The sequence below is a fragment of the Scyliorhinus canicula genome, chromosome 13 (genome assembly GCF_902713615.1).
Source record: "Scyliorhinus canicula chromosome 13, sScyCan1.1, whole genome shotgun sequence".
NCBI lineage: Eukaryota > Metazoa > Chordata > Chondrichthyes > Carcharhiniformes > Scyliorhinidae > Scyliorhinus > Scyliorhinus canicula.
The window spans coordinates 68990280-69008972 of NC_052158.1; the positions used below are offsets into that span (position 1 = coordinate 68990280).

General features: G+C 49.3%; 1 protein-coding gene across 1 annotated transcript in view; it reads left to right on the forward strand.

Annotated features, from left to right (window-relative positions):
• The first annotated feature begins 7460 nt into the window (after positions 1-7460).
• yeats2 (YEATS domain containing 2) overlaps positions 7461-18693 on the forward strand; it is a 189478-nt gene continuing 178245 nt past the window's right edge. Inside the window, 2 exon segments of the mRNA XM_038815545.1 lie at positions 7461-7558; positions 7560-7590. Coding sequence (XP_038671473.1) covers positions 7490-7558; positions 7560-7590 — 100 coding nt within the window. The 5' untranslated portion in view covers positions 7461-7489.

Genomic DNA, 18693 nt, shown 5'->3' on the forward strand with positions numbered 1-18693 from the left:
CTGTTTCCAGAAATCTACTTTATTCTGCAATGGTCATATGGTTCATACTCCGAGAATACCAGAGGTAGTCATATCCCAACAATTTACGCTTGCTTTCCACCATTTCTCACAATAACAAGTAGGATTGTCGTCTTCAGCTTGAAATTTTATTTTCTTAGTTTTCAATCTTCACCTTCAGGCAACCATTCTCTAGTATCATGGTACCTTCCAGAACGCCAATTGGTGAAGGATGATATTGAAGCCAATCTTTACTCAGTCTTATATTTATTTACAGAGTGAAACATTACAAGTACAAGTTTCCAAACTCAACCTCACACAGTTTTATTAAGTGCTTCTTTATATGTGCTCAGGTAAAGCCCGTCATTGCCTTCAACCTGCATATAAATAAACACAGTTGATAAACAATTAACATGCGCCTCTATGCATTTGATTGCATGGGCCTTTATTCCACAGAAAATTCTGAAAATTAACATGCACGTGAACAAAAGAGGTCTTATCACTCAACACCAAAAAGGGTAAACAGGTTTCAAAGCAGATCGATGATGCTATTATTCTCCAACCATCGCTGCCTACAGGACTCAGCTGTATTTACCTGCAGCTATAAAAATAGACAGGGAAGAAATTCAATCTCAATCTCCCTCTCTCAGCCATCTTCTCTATCCCTTTATTGTCTATCTCCCTCTCTCAGCCCATCTTCTCTATCCCTTTATTCTCTATCTCCCTCTCTAAGTCCATCTCCTCTATCTCTTTATTCTCTCCGCCTCTATCTCCCTCTGTCAGCCCATCTCCTCTGTCCCTTTATTCTCTATCTCCCTCTCTCAACCCATCACCTCCATCCCTTTATTCTCTCTATCTCCTTCTCTCAGTCCATCTCTTCTATCTCTTTATTCTCTCTGTCTCCCTCTCTCAGTCCCTCCTCTATCTCTTTATTCTCTGTCTCTATCTCCCTCTCTCAGCCCATTTCTATCCCTTTATTCTATCTCCCTCTCTCAGCCCATCTCCTCTATCTCTTTATTCTCTGTCTCACTCTCTCAGTCCATCTCCTCTATCTCTTTATTCTCGGTCTTCCTCTCTCCGTCCATCTCCTCTATCCCTTTATTCTCTCTGTCTCTATCCCTCTCTCAGTCCATCTCTATCTCTTTATTCTCTGTCTCCCTCCCTCAGTCATCTCCTCTATCTCTTTATTCTCTCTGTCTCTACCTCTCTCAGTCCATCTCCTCTATCTCTTTATTCTCTCTGTCTCTATCTCCTCTCTCCCTTTATTCTGCCACCCTCTCGCAACTCATCTCCTCTAACCCTTTATTCTCTCTATCTCCCTCTCTCAGCCCATCTCTATCCCGTTATTCTCTGTCTCCCTCTCTCAGTCCACCTCCTCTATCTCTTTATTCTCTCTGTCGCTATCTCCCTCTCTCAGCCCATCTTCTCTATCCCTTTATTCTCTGTCTCTATCTCCCTCTCTCAGTCCATCTCCTCTATCCCTTTATTCTCTCTATCTCCCTCTCTCAGCCCATCTCCTCGATCCCTTTATTCTCTCTATCTCCCTCTCTCAGCCCATCTCCTCTATCCCTTTATTCACTCTTGTCTCTATCTCCCTCTCTCAGCCCATCTCCTCTCACTTTATTCTCTCTATCTCCCTCTCTCAGCCCATCTCCTCTATCCCTTTATTATCTCTGTCTCTATCTCTCTCTCTCAGCCCATCTCCTCTATCCCTTTATTCTGTCTCTATCTCCCTCTCTCAGCCCATCTCCTCTATCACTTTATTCTCTCTATCTCCCTCTCTCAACCCATCTCCTCTATCCCTTTATTCTCTCTGTCTCTATCTCCCTCTCTCAGCCCATCTCCTCTATCCCTTTATTCTCTCTGTCTCTACCTCCCTCTCAGTCCATCTCCTCTATCCCTTTATTCTCTCTGTCTCTACCTCCCTCTCAGTCCATCTCTATCCCTTTATTCTCTCTATCTCCCTCTCTCAGCCCATCTCCTCTATCCCTTTATTCTCTCTGTCTCCCTCCCCCTCTCCCTCCCCCCTGGCTGCTGCCGCTCTCTCGGGCTCCGCTCCGCTTTCCGCTCTCTCTGGGAGCCGAGGTCGGGAGGGAGGTGGCTGGAGGTCGCTGCCGCTCCGGGTTCCGGGCTCGGGCAGGTTCCTGCCACCGCCCCGTGATTTTCGCTCCGCCTCAGCTTTCGCTCCACGCGGCGAGGAGGCCCCAGGCTTTCAGCGGCCTCGGGTAACCGTGGCTTCGAGGGTCAGGGAGAGAATCGCGGGGGAGAGACCGAACCTGACAGTAAGTACAGGCCGGAGTGGCGAAGACAGGGGGGTTGAGGGTGATGGGAAGGGGGGGGGGGGGGGGGGGAGTGGAGAGGGAGGGGGGTGAGGAGGGTTGAGGGAGGGGGGTGAGGAGGGTTGAGGGAGGGGGGTGAGGAGGGTTGAGGGAGGGGGGTGAGGAGGGTTGAGGCAGGGGGGTGAGGAGGGTTGAGGGAGGGGGGTGAGGAGGGTTGAGGGAGGGGGGTTGAGGGAGGGGGGTTAGGGGGGTTGAGGGAGGGGGGTTAGGGGGGTTGAGGGAGGGGGGTTAGGGGGGTGGAGGGGGGTTAGGGGGGTTGAGGGAGGGGGGTTAGGGGGGTTAGGGGGGTTGAGGGAGGGGGGTTAGGGGGGTTGAGGGAGGGGGAGGAGGGGGATTGAGGGAGGGGGGTTGAGGGAGGGGGAGCGAGGGAGGGGTTTGAGGGTGAAGGAGGGGGTTGAGGGCAGGGGAGTGGGGTGGGGGTGGGAGCGAGGGAGGGGTTTGAGGGCGTGGGAGGGGGTTGAGGGCAGGGGAGTGGGGTGGGGGTTGAGGGCGAGGGGGGGGTTGAGGGCAGGGGAGTGGGGTGGGGGTTGAGGGCGAGGGAGGGGGTTGAGGGCGAGGGAGGGGGGTTCAGGATGAAGGAGGGGAAGGGGAGTGGGGTTGTGGGCGGGGGTGGGGGTTGAGGGCAGGGGAGTGGTGTGGGGGTTGAGGGAAGGGTGGGGTGGGGGTTGAGGGCGAGGGAGGGGGAGAGGGGTTGGGGGAGAGGGGTTGAGGGAGGGCGAGGGGGTTGGGGGAGGGGGGTTGAGGGAGGGGGAGGGGGGTTGAGGGAGGGGGAGGGGGGTTGAGGGAGGGGGAGGGGGTTGAGGGCGGGGGAGGGGGGTTGAGGGCGGGGGAGGGGGGTTGAGGGCGGGGGAGGGGGTTGAGGGCAAAGGCGGGGGGGTTGAGGGAGGGGGAGGAGGGGAGGGGGGTTGAGGTCGGGGGAGGGGGAGTTGAGGGAGGGGGGTTGAGGGTTGAGGGGAGTTGAGGGCGAGGGAGGGGGGTTGAGGGCTAGGGAGGGGGGGTTGAGGGCTAGGGAGGGGGGGTTGAGGGCTAGGGAGGGGGGGTTGAGGGCTAGGGAGGGGGGGTTGAGGGTGACGGAGGGGGAGGGGGTTGAGGGCGAGGGAGGAGGAGTGGGGTTGAGGGTGGGGGTTGAGGGCGAGGGAGGGCGGTTGAGGGTGAGGGAGGGGGCTGAGGGAGGGGGTTGGGGCTGAGGGAGGGGGTTGAGGACGAGGGAGGGGGGTTGAGGGCATGGGAGGGGGAGGGGGGTTGAGGGCATGGGAGGGGGAGGGGTGTTGATGGCGAGGGAGGGGGGCGAGGGGGGTTGAGGGTGAAGGGATATGGGGGTTGAGGGCGGTAGGAGGGTTGAGGGCGAGGGGGGTTGAGGGCGAGGGAGGGGGTTGAGGGGAGGGGGTTTGAGGGCGAGGGAGGGGGGTTGAGGGCGAGGGGGATAGGGGGGTTGAGGGCGAGGGGATAGGAAGGCGAGGGAGGGGGAAGGGGTTGAGGGCGAGGGAGGGGGAAGGAGGTTGAGGGCGATGGAAGGGGGTTGAGGGCGAGGGAGGGGGTTGAGGGGGAGGGGGGTTGAGGACAAGGGAGGGGGAGGGGTAAGAGGGGAAGGGGTAAGAGGGAAGTGTTAAGAGGGGAGGGGCTGTTATGGAAGGGATAAGGGGGGTGAGGGAATGAGTAAGAAGAGAAGGGGTAACAGGAGAAAGGGTGAGGGAAAGGTTTGAGGGGTAAAGGCAAGAGTGGAGGGGGTAAGAGGGTAGGGTTAAGAGAGGAAGGTGGTGAGGGAAGTGGTAAGAGGGGAGGGGATAAGTGGGTGAAGGTGACGGTTAAGAGGGGAAGGGATGAAGGGGTAAGAGTGGAGTGGTGAGGGTAAGAGGGTAAATATTTCCTTACATGCCCTCTAAACCTCCTGCCCATTACTTTACACCTTTGTCCTTAAAAATTTCTTTTTTTTTACAGTAGCCAATTATTTTTATTTCCAATTAAGGGCCAATTTTAGCGTGGCCAATCCACCTCATGTGCACATCTTTGGGTTTTGGGGGTGAAACACACGCAGACACAGGGAGAATGTGCAAACTCCACACGGACAGTGACCCAGGGCCTGGATTCGAACCCGGGTCCTCAGTGCCATAGGCAGCAGTGCTAACCACTGTGCCATGTGCTGCCCCCTATATCCCTTTTTAGTGGTATGAGGTAAATATCAGTATGATCCAGGGATTGTGCACTCGTATGTTAATAGTTTGGGTATTCACACATACGAAGTTCAGAGCACTCAGATCCAGACGACTTCATTTCATCCTATGGAAATGCCCTGGAGAACAAGACCCATGATTCACACTGCCTTTGTCGGTGGCTTTCAGGTTGCACAGTGGATGCTTTTGAAGGCATCAGACAATAAGATAAAAATAGGAACAGGACTGGACCTTCAGCCCTTTGAGCCTGCTCCGCCACTCAAAAGGATCCTGACTGATCTGCCCTTCCTTGCGTCCATTCTCCTGCCCTTTCCCCACAACCCTTGCTTCACTTCCTGATCAAGATTCTGTCTATCGCAACCTTAAATATACACAAGGAACCTGTCCCCCCAGCTCTCTGCGGCAAGGAGTTCCAAAGATGCTCAACCGTCTGAGAGAAGAAATTCTTCCTCATCTCAGTCTTAAAATGGCCCCCCTTTATTCTGAGCCTATGCCTCCTGGTCTGAGTCTCTCCCATGAGGGGAAACATCCTCTCAGCATTTACCCTGTCAAGACCCTTCAGCATCCTATATGTTTCAATGAGATCACCTCTCATTCTTCTAAATTCCAATGAGTCGAGTCCCAACCTATTTAACGTTTGTTTATAAGACAATTTCCCCATACTGGGGATCATCCTTCTCTGAACCGCGCCTAATGAAACAATATCTTTCCTTAAATAAGGGGACCAAAACTGCTCTCCAGATGCAGTCTTACCAGTACCTTGTATAGTTTCAGCAAGATTTCCCGACTCTTATACTCCAACTGCCTTGAAATAAGGGCCGGCATTCCATTAGCCTTCCCGATTACCTGCTGTGCCTGTGTGCTAGCTTTCCGTGTTTTGTGCACAAGTACCCCCCAAGTCCCTTTGTGTTGCAGCTTTCTGCAGTTTTTCTCCATTTAAATAATACTCTATTCTTTTGCTCTCTCTTCCAAAATGAACAACCTCACATTTTCCGACATTACACTCCATTTGCCAACTTTTTGCTCACTTAACCTATCAATATTTCTTTGCCAACTATTTGTATCCCTCTCGCAACTTGCCTTCCACCTATTTTTTGTGTTGTCTGCAAATTTGTCTGCAGTACATTTGCTTCCTCCCTCCAAGTCATTAATATAGTAAACAGTTGCGGTCCCAGCACTGATCCATGTGGAACCCCACTGGTTACAGGTCGCCAACATAATGACCCCTTATCCCCACTTGCTGTTTCCTACCCATTAGCCAATTTTTTTTATCCATATACAATATACTACCTCCAACACCATGGGCTCTTATCTTAGGACTTAACCTTTTGTGAGTCATGGAAGTTGTCCTGCCCCCCTTGGTATGGAGGCATCAATATGAAAACTGCATTGGGTGCTACATGTTTTGCAGAGAGCTTAGTATTCCCTCTGGGAATTTCTTTGATATGTATTGCAGGTAAAGGATTCCTGATGATTAGTTTGTTGTTCTGCTCTCCACAATAGCGACTCAGGCGGCCATTACTTCTGAGACTCTTTCAGCCTGTCTACAAAGTGAGAGGGAGTCCATGGATTGGAGCACCGTGAGCTCGCAGATAAATTGACAAATGGCCACCTATTATTAGGCTCTGATGTGGCCTGATGTCTGATATTTTGGGAATACAGAGGTTTTCAGTTATCTAATACACTACAATCAGAGTTGTGTGTCATTATTACACTCAAGATATTAGGGCCATAATAAAAACAAAATTCTTTTGTAATTGCAAATGCAATCAGGGCAACTTGCTTTCCTAAATGGATGGCATTTACGATTTTATCATTCATTGCCTGTTGTTGAAGCACATATATAACTAAGCTGTAGAGTCCCAACAGTCAGTACCTGATCTACACTGAATCATAGAATTCTTGCAGTGCAGAAGGAGGTAATTCAGCCCATCACGTCTGCACCGACCCTCTGAAAGAGCACCCTGCCGAGGCCCAATCCCTTGCCCTATCCCCGTAACCCCACCCAACCTTTGGACACTTTGGGGCAATTTAGCATGGCCAATCCACCTGCAGATCTTTGGACTGTGGGAGGAAACCGGAACACCGGAGGAAACCCACGCAGACACAGGGAGAATATGAAAACTCCACACAGTCATCCGAGGTCGGAATTGAACCCGGGTCCCTGACACTGCAAGAACCACTGTGCCACAGTGCTGTGCCATCAAGGCTGAATTACTGGTACTGTTGTTACAGGTTTGGTCCTTCTTCAGTGGGGCCTTTAACAGCATATTAACACTTTTTTTGTCTTTTTTAGCAGGGAGGATCTGTGAATGTATGAAGCCAGAAACATGAGCACTTAATCTAGGCCGACGATCCAGTGCAGTACCGAGGGAGTACAGTACTGCACTGTCGAAGGTGCCGCCTTTCAGATGAGACGTTAAACTAAGGTCCAATCTGTCTTCTTGGTTGATTTATAAGATCCCATGAAGAAGAACAGGGGTGTTCTCCCTGGTATTTTAGATCAATATTTATCCTTCAACCAACACCACCATCAAACTGATTATATGGTCATTTATCTCATTGCTTTTTCTGGGATTTTGCCATGTACAATTTGACAGCTGCGTTTCCAATTTGCAACAGCGTTTACATTTCAAAAAAAGAATACTTTGCTAGCTGCAAAGTGCTTCATACATCCCGAAGTTGTCAAAATTGCTGCATTCAAGCAAGTTCTTTACATATTCATTAGCTGGCTGAGAATAAGTGCTGATGCCCTCCCACTCAGTGTCATGGTGTGACTGTACATGGAAGCACAATTGCCACCATGGAACTTGCCGGAAACCCAGCTGCCATTAATTTAGGGGATGTGGGGACTTCCTTGCTCCTACTACTGGTGTGATTGCAGCCAATGCACAGCCTTTTTCATTAGTGTACCTTAAGTGAGTGATCTTAAAGACTGAACTTTTCATTGTAGAACAAAGCTTTCCTCAGCTTTTTGTGAAGATGTCGGGTATGAAAAGAAAAATCGAGGACAAAGACCCAGACTATGAGGATATCTCAGTCTGTCATCAGGAAAAAACGATATAAAACAGTTGAACATTCAGGTGAGGAAGTGCAAACTCTCCATTTTATTACTCCAGAAAGGAAATGCTTGTATTTTGTCATCTTGGGTGCACAAGTTTCAGTAAGTTAACAAAACAAATTCAAAATGGTTTCCCTTCTCACCTGGCATTCCGTCATGTGAGGCGCGATTCTCCGCTGCCCAGGCCGAGAGGGGGAATCGCGGGAGGGCTGCTCTGGCAGCCCCCGCGATTCTCCCACCCCCCCCAAGAGAGGAATCGCAGGTCGCCGTGAAAAACGCCGAGCGGCCTGCCGTTCCTGACCTGTTCATGCCGGCGGCAACCACACCTGGTCGCTGCCGGCGTGAACATATCGCGAAAGGTGAGTTTGGCGCCTGTGGGGGCGGAGAGGGGATTGAGCACCACGGCCGTGCTCAGGAGGGGACTGGCCCGCGATCGGTGCCCAACGATCGTAGGGCCGGCGTCTCCAAGAGACGCACTCTTTCCCCTCCGCCGGCCCACAAGATCAAGCCGCCACGTCTTCCGGGGCAGCGGAGGGGAAAACGGCAACCGCGCATGTGTGGGTTGGCGCCGGCCAACCTGCGCATGCGCGGCTGACGTCATTAGGTGCCACCGGCTGCGTCATTCTCGGTGCGCCGGGCCTTGACGCCAACCATTGAACTGAATTTAGAACAGCAGAACTATCAATGCTTACAACGCAGAAGGATGTCACTCAGCCTACGTTGGCTCTTTGCTGGAGCAATCCAAAGCAAGTGCACAACCTGGCATCCTTTTGTTAGCCGTGTATATTTCCCTGCTCCAGATATTTATCCAGTTGTCCCTTAAAACTTGCTGTTTGCCTGAGACACTACCTGTGGTTAAGCATTCCCTGCTCCAAGAAAGTAATTTCCCTTAACTTTACCCCTCAGTCTGTTGGGGAATACCTCGATCACAGACTCCCCAGCCTTAGTCACTCATCCTTTATAATTTAAAAAAAGTTCAATTAATTCTCCCCTTTGCCTTCTCTGTTTTATCAGAGATATTCCCAATATCTTAGATCTCTGCATATCTATAGAACTAGTCTTAATGTTATGAAGTATTTACTGAACTTTAACAGACCACTCAAGCTGTCAGGTCCATTCGCACACCAACCTCCTCACACCCCTCTGTGATATTATGTATAATGTAGAGTATTACATTAACCCTTAATGTGCTAGACATTATGTATAATGTCTAGCACATTAAGGGTTAATGTAATACTCTAGCTGACCACTAGATGGAGCTGGGAGCAGACCTATAAAAAAGAATGCCTCTCAGGCTTCTGGGGAGAGTGGAGAAAAGGCAGAGAACAATTTAAGATAGTGTGCATGGGACAGGTGTTAGTATAGTGTAAATTGTAGGTTTATTTATAATATTGCTTGTTTTGGGAATAGTGACCAAACTAAAATAAGTAGTGTAATAACTTTTAGCTTTGTTTATTTGACTTAGCTTTTTGTGGTCTTTGTGTACACTACAAATCCATCCCGAGTATTAGCTACACATAGAACATCACATCCTCTTCACCTTACCTCATCCACATAATCTTCTACTCCTTTCCTCACCATGTGTTTTTCTAGCTTCCCTTTAAATGCACCTGTGCTATTCGCCTCATTCTAATTTTACACTCTGGATAAAGACATTTCTCCTGAATTCCTATTAGATCTATAAATGACTATCCTGTATCAATACCACCTAGTTCCGGCCCGTCCTGTAGTGTACATAGAACGTAGAACATTACAGCGCAGTACAGGCCCTTCGGCCCTCGATGTTGCGCCGACCTGTGAAACACCTCTAAAGCCCATCCACACTATTCCCTTATCGTCCATACGTCTATCCAATGACCATTTGAATGCCCTTAGTGTTGGCGAGTCCACTACTGTTGCAGGCAGGGCATTCCATGCCATTACTACTCTGAGTAAAGAACCTCCCCCTGACATCTGTTCTATATCTATCTCCCCTCAATTTAAAGCTATGTCCCCTCGTGCTAGACATCACCATCTGAGGAAAAAGGCTCTCACTGTCCACCCTATCTAATCCTCTGATCATCTTGTATGTCTCAATTAAGTCACCTCTTAACCTTCTTCTCTCTAACGAAAACAGCCTTAAGTCCCTCAGCCTTTCCTCATAAGATCTTCTCTCCATACCAGGCAACATCCTGGTAAATCTCCTCTGCACCCTTTCCAATGCTTCCACATCCTATAATGCAGCGACCAGAACTGCACGCAATACTACAAATGCGGCCGCACTAGAGTTTTATACAACTGCAACATGACCTCATGGCTCCAAAACTCAATCCCTCTACCAATAAAAGCTAACACACCGTACGCCTTCTTAACAACTCTCTCAACCTGGGTGGCAACTTTCAGGGATCCATGTACATAGACACCGAGATCTCTCTGCTCATCCACACTACCAAGAATCTTACCATTAGCCCAGTACTCTGTCTTCCTGTTATTCCTTCCAAAATGAATCACCTCACACTTTTCTGCACTAAACTCAATTTGCCACCTCTCAGCCCAGCTCTGCAGCTTATCTATGTCCCTCTGTAACTTGTAACATCCTTACGTACTGTCCATAACTCCACCGACTTTAGTGTCATCTGCAAATTTACTCACCCATCCTTCTACGCCCTCCTCCAGGTCATTTATAAAAATGACAAACAGCAGGGGCCCCAGAACAGATCCTTGTGGTACACCACTAGTAACTGGACTCCAGTCTGAACATTTCCCATCAACTATCACCCTATGTCTTCTTCCAGCTCGCCAATTTCTGATCCAAACTGCTAAATCACCCTGAATCCTATGCCTCTGTATTTTCTGCAATAGCCTACCATGGGAAACGTTATCAAACACTTTACTGAAATCCATATACACCATATCAACTGCTTTACCCTCATCCACCTGTTTGGTCAGCTTCTCAAAGAACTCCCTAAGGTTTCTGAGGCACGACCTACCCTTCACAAAACCATGTTGACTATCCATAATCAAATTATTCCTTTCCAGATGATTATACATCCTATCTCCTATAAACCTTTCCAATACTTTGCCCACAACAAAAGTGAGGCTCACTGGTCTAGAAGGGTTGTCTCTACTCCCCTCTTGAACAAGGGGACAACATTTGCTATCCTCCAGTCTTCTGGCACTATTCCTGCAGACAAAGATGACTTAAAGATCAAAGCCAAAGGCTCATCAATCTCCTCCCTAGCTTCCCAGAGAATCCTAGGATAAATCCCATCTGGCCCAGGGGACTTATCTATTTTCACACTTTCCAGAATCGCTAACACCTCCTCCTTATGAACCTCAAGCCCTTCTAGTCTAATAGCCTGTATCTCAGTATTCTCCTCGACAACATTGTCTTTTTCCTGTGTGAATACTGACGAAAAATATTCATTTAGCACACAACTTCCCACTACTGTCCTTGACTGGCCCTACTCTTACCCTAGTCAATATTTTATTCCTGACATGTCTAAGAAAGCTTTAGGGTTATCCTTGATCCTACCTGCCAAAGACTTCTATCGTCACGCCACCCCTTTAAACTTTTCATAATCCTAAAAGTCCTCTATTAGGCAACACAGTGAAGAACTCTAGCCTGTTGGTTCTTTCTTGATAGGTAACAACCTCTCAATTCTGGTTTAATTGTAGTAAATCCTTTTGGCAACTTTTTCTATGCCTCTATATCCTTTGTATTATGTGGAGACCAACTGCTCACTGTACTACAAGTGATCTAACCATGGTTCTATATGACTCAAACACAATCTCTGCTTTCTAATTCTATGTCTTGAAATGAACCCAAGTACTTTGTTTGCTTTTTTATGGCTTTTAAAGCTGAATTGCTACTTTTAATGATCTGTACTCTAGATCTCTCTGCTTCCCTACCCTATTTGGACACATTTTCCAAGGATAAGGCTTTCTTATTCTTTTTATAACACTGTACTACCTCACACTCATCTATATTAAGGTGTTAGTCAGCCAGCTTCCTTCTATAGTTCACACAACGAAACACTTTGCGACAGTGCACATTACTTGATAGTGGAATATGTGGGAGATTTTGTTTATGAGTAACGCAGGTGGTCAACCTAGTTTTCTATCATTTTGGTTGTCCAAATAATTTGAAAAGTAAGCTTCTTTATACCTTGTGTTTATGTAGAATTCACAAAAAAAGGCCATTTAGATAAGTCGTCTGAGGTGGTGTTTATATTGCACATGGGTTTCCTCCAAATCAGTCTCCCTCATTTCAGCCTTTCAACACATCTTTCAATTCCTTTTCCTCTCATGTACTCATCCAGTTTCCTTTTGAAAGCATCTAAGCTATTTGCCTCAACCACTTCCCTTTGTAACCTCTTGTCCGACATCTTATCAAGTGCCTTCGGAAGATTATTTACTTTAAATCTGTTGCATTCAGGTTATCTGTCAAATCTGCCGTTTGTAAAAAACAAACCACTTTTAATATGCCAAAACTGAGGTGGTGTGCCACGTCCTGTTTGATGGATAGTCTCTGAGAAGCAGCAGTGAACTCCGAGATTTTATTTCTACTTTCATGAGATCCTTTCATGAGCAGGGTCATCTGAGACCTCGGAGGTGCCTCCTTGTGAGTTGTCCCTGAAAGTTGGTCCCTGCTGAGCATTACCGAGCCATGGCAAACAGAGAACAAGCAGATTTCCCATGGTGATCCTAGAACCTCAAGGGTTCAAGAACTGCTGAAGTCCACGTGGTGTAGTTGCACCACTGTGCTGTTAGGGATGGCATTCTAGGATTGTGACCCAGCAATAGTGAAGGAACAGCGATATATTTCCAAGTCAGGATGGTGTGTGACTTGGAGAGAAGCTTGCAGACAGTGATATTCCTCGATAGTGGACGCAGGTTTGGAAGGTGCTGCCTAAAGAGCCTTGGTGACTGGCTGCAGTGCGTCTTGTAATTGTACACACTGCTGCCACCAAGTGCTGGTAGTGGAGGGAGTGAATGTTTAATATAGAACATAGAACAGTACAGCACAGAACAGGCCCTTCGGCCCTCAATGTTGTGCCGAGCCATGATCACCCTACTCAAACCCACGTATCTACCCTATACCCGTAACCCAACAACCTTAACCTTACTTTTATTAGGACACTACGGGCAATTTAGCATGGCCAATCCACCTAACCCGCACATCTTTGGACTGTGGGAGGAAACCGGAGCACCCGGAGGAAACCCACGCACACAGGGGGAGGATGTGCAGACTCCACACAGACAGTGACCCAGCCGGGAATCGAACCTGGGACCCTGGAGCTGTGAAGCATTTATGCTAACCACCATGCTACCCTGCTGCCCCCAGGGTAGTGGTGGTTGCCCCATGGTGGTTGGAGCACCAGTCAAGTAGGTTGTTTTATCTTGGATGATGTCCAGCATCTTTAGTGTGTTGAAGCTGCACTAATCTAGGCAAATGAAGAGTATACTATCACGCTCCTGGCTTGCGCATTGTGGATGGTGGACAGGCTTTGGGAGTTAGGAGGTGAGTTACTCACCACCGGATTCCTAGCCTCTGACATGCTCTGGTAGCCACAGTATTTACATGGCTAGTCCAGTTCAGTTTCTGGTCAGTGATCACCTCAGGATGTTGAGAGTGGGGATTCAGCAATGGTAATGCCATTGAATGTCTTGGGAAGATGGTTAGATTCTCTCTTGATGGTCATTGCCCGGCTCTTGTGTGGTGTGAATGTTCAGTTGCTCATATGAGCGTTCCATTTTCAAACGCAATGAGCAATTTAATTCAGGATACTTTAGAATACTTCAGGTGGTTTCCTTTTGCCTACCTCATTTGTTCTCAAAGTAAACTTAATTCTTCTTCCTGAAGGGTGCTCCTAGTAAGCAGTTGTTGTCTTTAGTAGGCCACAAATGAGTCCGAACTGAGTTGGTCAGAAGAAAGCTTGGTCTATTGCAAAGCAATGAAATTTACTATGCACACCAGATCCTGGCCGGGCCTGCCCTGTTGGTTCCATACCTGGCCGACTTTGCACAGATCTCAATCATGAATGCCGTCAGGCTCCCCTTGGTGGGGTAGCTCGTATTCGGCAGGACCCACGAGGAGACTGATTGCTCTAACCCCGTAGGTCTTGTGCGGGTTATAACATTGTCCTTCAAGGTTCTAGGATCACCATTGGAAGCCCGCTGGTTCCCTTGTTGGCCGTGGCTTGTAACCCTGAGCAGGGACTTCCTTTCTGAGACAAGTCTCAAAGAGGCAGGGCTAACCACCTCTGATATCTCAAATGACTCTGCTACTCTGGAAAGTGCACTAGTTTAAAACTCTCTTGCATTCTTTAGTGCGGTCATTCATCACTTTACTTGAATTCATTAATCATTGAATACCAGAGCAAGAAAAATCGCCTCAAGTTGAGTGAAATTCTTGTGGGAACCCATCAGGAATTGATTTCCCCTGATCTAAGTCCCTCTGCCCAAGTAAGTACACTATGTCCTGAGCTTTACCATGGGATTGTTGCTTTGGATTGAAACTGCAGATTTTGGTGACAAGAGCAGTGATCACCATCTGTGGCTCGGGTCGGGCCCATTTTTGACGTTTTGTTCTTAATGGAGTTCAGTACTATGGACTTGTTTGATGCTGCGTATGGGATGGGGAGGGCGGTTGTCTTTTTCTGGATGGATGAGGAATAGGTGGCTGAATGGCCACCGTTCCCTTTATCGCTCCAGAAAATAATTATTTCTCACCTCGCACTGGAACCTCTGAAATAGTTAGGCAGCGTTACCTGTTCAAGCTGTTCCTCAGCACCCGTGTGCATCTTGTTTGACCTGGTGTCCCAGGCAGTCTGGGTGTTGTCAAAATGTGTTCTTAACCCTGAGCTGGACTGTAGGTTGGGCCTCAGTGACCATGATCAAGGGTGGTGTGGGTTTGGGGGGGGGGGGGGGGGGAGGGGGTTAGGAAATCAACTAGATCACTGCCCAGTGAACACCCACCTCCCCTGGATTTTCATCTGCAAGTTCCACCTGATATTGCACACAGACTGCCAGTGAGGAAAGGGGGTGGCGGGAGGCATAAAATCATTCTCTTTAGCAACACACTGTGATTAGAACCACCGATCTGATTGCTCATTTTTCCAATCTGATGGACCAATCTTCTTGATTGACCATTATTGACAGAATTTACATGTGATCAACTGGTTCTTTGACAAATAATTTAATTTCACTGGTATCAGCCAGTCACTGTCGTCTTGCTTGCAAACATGGTATCTTCAAGACCAGATTTTCAGGTGTGACTCTACTGTGGCATAACTGGTGTGCGGACACTCAACTTTTAAATTGTAGCGAGGGGACATGATGGTGTAGAGGTATTGCCACTGGACTAGTAAGGCAGAATAAGGCTTTGTGGCCCTGGGTTTGAAACCCACCATTGCCAACTGGTGGAATTTAAAATTTAATTAATTTTTGACAAAGACAAATTGGTAAAGTGGGCAGACAGGGAGCAGATGGAGTTCAATGCGGAGAAGCGTGAGGTGATGCATTTGTGGAGAGATGAAAGAAAATAACGGGTATAATTCTTAAGGGACCTGAGTGTATAAGTGCATGGATTTTTGAAGGAGGCAGAAGAGAGCAGTTAATAAAACATATAGTGCCTTGGGCTTTACTAATAAGGGCATAGAGGACAAGGATATGCTGAACCTATACAAGACACTAGTTGGGCCTCAGTTAGAGTATTGTGCCTAGGCCTGGGTGCCACACTATAGGAAAGATGTGAATGCACCGGAGAGAGCGCAGAAAAGTTTTACAAGAGTGGCTCCATGGATGAGAAACCTCAGTTATGTCGATAGAGTGGAGAGGTTGGGACTGTTGTCCTTGGAGAGAAGAAGGCAAGTGGTTCAGGTCTGGAATGCACTGCCTGGAAGAGTGGTGGAGGCAGGTTCAATCGAGGCATTCAAGAGGGCATTAGATGATGGGGGGGGGTAATGCAGGGGAATGGCACCAAGTCATAATGCTTGTTTGGAGAGTCGGTGCAGACATTTAAAAAAAAAAAAAAATTTTTTTTATTAAGATTTTCACAAAATATAAACAACAAAACAATATTAACAGAATAACCATTGTACACCCACCCCACTACAAAAGCAACTACTAAATCGAAAAAAAGCAAACAGGAAGGAACGAGATAACACCCGTCACATCCCACAAACCCATGTACACACTTCTCCCTCCCCCCAAACCCAATCCCCCCCCAGGTTGCTGCTGCTGCCGACCTATTTCCCTACCGTTCCGCCAGGAAGTCCAGGAAAGGCTGCTACCACCTAAAGAACCCCTGTACTGATCCCCTCAGGGCAAATTTCACCCTCTCCAATTTGATAAACCCCGCCATATCATTGATCCAGGCCTCCACGCTTGGGGGCCTCGCATCCTTCCATTGAAGCACGATCCTCCGCCGGGCTACTAGGGACGCAAAGGCCAGAACACCGGCCTCTTTCGCCTCCTGCACACCCGGCTCCACTGCAACCCCAAAATTGCGAGTCCCCGGCCTGGCTTGACCCTGGATCCCACCACCCTCGACACCGTCCTTGCTACCCCCTTCCAAAACTCCCCCAGCGCTGGGCATGCCCAAAACATTTGGTCGTGGTTCGCTGGGCTCCCCGAGAACCTAGCACACCTGTCTTCGCCCCCGAAAAACCTACTCATCCTCGTCCCAGTCATGTGGGCCCTATGCAGCACCTTGAACTGTATGAGGCTAAGCCTCGCACAGGAAGAGGAGGAATTCACCCTTTCTAGGGCATCCGCCCACGTCCCCTCCTCAATCTCCTCACCCAGCTCCTCTTCCCATTTACCCTTCAGCTCCTCCACCGAGGCCTCGTCTACCTCCTGCATTACACGGTATATGTCCGAAATCCTCCCTCCTCCAACCCACACCCCCGAGAGCACCCTGTCCCGTACCCCACGTGGGGGCAGCAAGGGGAACCCCTCCACCTGCCGCCTGGCGAACGCCCTAACCTGCATGTACCTAAACATGTTCCCCGGTGGGAGCCCAAACTTCCCCTCTAACTCCCCCAAGCTCGCGAACCTCCCATCCACAAACAGGTCCCTCAACCTCCTAACACCTACCCTGTGCCAGCCCAGAAATCCGCCATCGATGCTCCCTGGAACAAACCGATGGTTCCCCCGTATCGGGGACTCCACGAGCCCCTCACCTCTCCCCTATGCCGTCTCCATTGCCCCCAAATTTTGAGGGTAGCCGCCACCACCGGGCTCGTGGTATACCTCGTTGGAGGGAGCGGCAACGGCGCCGTTACCAGCGCCTCCAGGCTCGTGCTCACACAGGACGCCATCTCCATCCTCTTCCATGCTGCCCCTTCCCCGTCCATTACCCACTTAAGCACCATCGATGTGTTGGCTGCCCAGTAGTACCCACAAAGGTTGGGCAGCGTCAGCCCCCCCCTATTCCTGCCCCGTTCCAAGAACACCCTTCTCACCCTTGGAGTCCCATGCGCCCACACAAATCCCGTAATACTCCTGTTAACTCTCCTAAAAAAGGCCTTCGGGATAAGGATTGGAAGGCACTGGAACAGGAACAAAAACCTCGGGAGCACCGTCATCTTGACTGACTGCACCCTCCCCGCCAGTGACAGCGGTAACATATCCCACCTTTTGAACTCCTCCTCCATCTGCTCCACCAACCTTGTGAGGTTGAGCTTGTGCAGGGCCCCCCAGCTCCCAGCCACCTGGGCTCCTAGGTACCTGAAGCTCCTCCCTGCCTGCTTCAGTGGGAGCCTACCAATCCCCTCCTCCTGATCCCCCGGGTGCACCACGAACAACTCGCTCTTACCCAGGTTGAGCTTATACCCAGAGAAGCCCCCAAATTCGCTGAGAACCCTCATCACCTCCGGCATCCCCCCCACCGGGTCCGCCACATACAGCAACAGGTCGTCCGCGTAAAGCGACACTCGATGCTCCTCCCCACCCCGCACCAGGCCCCTCCAGTTCCCTGACTCCCTCAACGCCATGGCCAGGGGCTCAATTGCCAACGCAAAGAGCAAGGGGGACAGGAGACACCCCTGTCTCGTCCCCCGGTGCAGCCGAAAGTACTCCGACCTCCTCCTATTCGTGGCTACACTCTCCATCGGGGCTTCATAAAGCAACCTCACCCAACGGACAAACCCCTCCCCAAACCCAAACCTTTCCAACACCTTCCACAGATATCCCCACTCAACCCTATCAAAGGCCTTCTCCTCATCTAATGCCACCACTATCTCCGCCTCCCCTTCCACAGTCGGCATCATAATGACGTTGAGGAGCCTTCGTATGTTGGTATTCAACTCCCTTCCCTTCACAAACCCCGTCTGGTCCTCGTGAATGACCCCTGGCACACAATCCTCTATTCTTGTGGCTAATATCTTTGCCAGCGGCTTGGCGTCTACATTTAGCAGCGAGATCGGCCTATATGACCCACACTGCAGATGGTCCTTGTTTCCCCCCCCCCCCCCCCCCCCCCCCCCTCGTTAAAGGTTTGGACCAACAGGGGGCCCAACAGGTCCGCATACATTTTATAAAATTATAAAATTCGGCCGGAAACCCATCCGGCCCCGGCGCCTTCCCAACTGCATGCTTCCTATCCCTTTAACCAGCTTCTCCAGCTCAATCGGCGCCCCCAGTCCCTCCACCTGCCCCTCCTCCACCCTCGGAAATCGTAGCTTGTCCAAGACGCGCCCCATTCCCCCCCCCCCCTCCACCGGGGGTTCAGACCGGTACAGTTCCCCATAAAAGTCCCTAAAGACCCCATTAACGTCTGCGGTATTGTGTGAAGCAAATAATGGCATGATGGGAAAACTAGTCAAGTCTTCTTGGTACAATTGAATTTAACCTAAGGCACAGATTCAAAATACACAGATATACACAGCCGAGGTCGACTTGACCTAAGAACCGAGTGACTCTAAAATTCTAAGATAAGGTGTTTTCATCATGAGCCTAAATGTAGTCTCAATACATAACAAGCTGAACAACTATTTCTTCCTGTTCCTAAACAACTTCTTCCCTTTCTTAAAACAAAGACAAGATAATGATATGAGACTCCAGTCCCCTAAAGGTCAGCAAGGTGACGCCATTGTAACGATTATTACTTATGTTTTACTTTCGATCAAATTCCTGACCA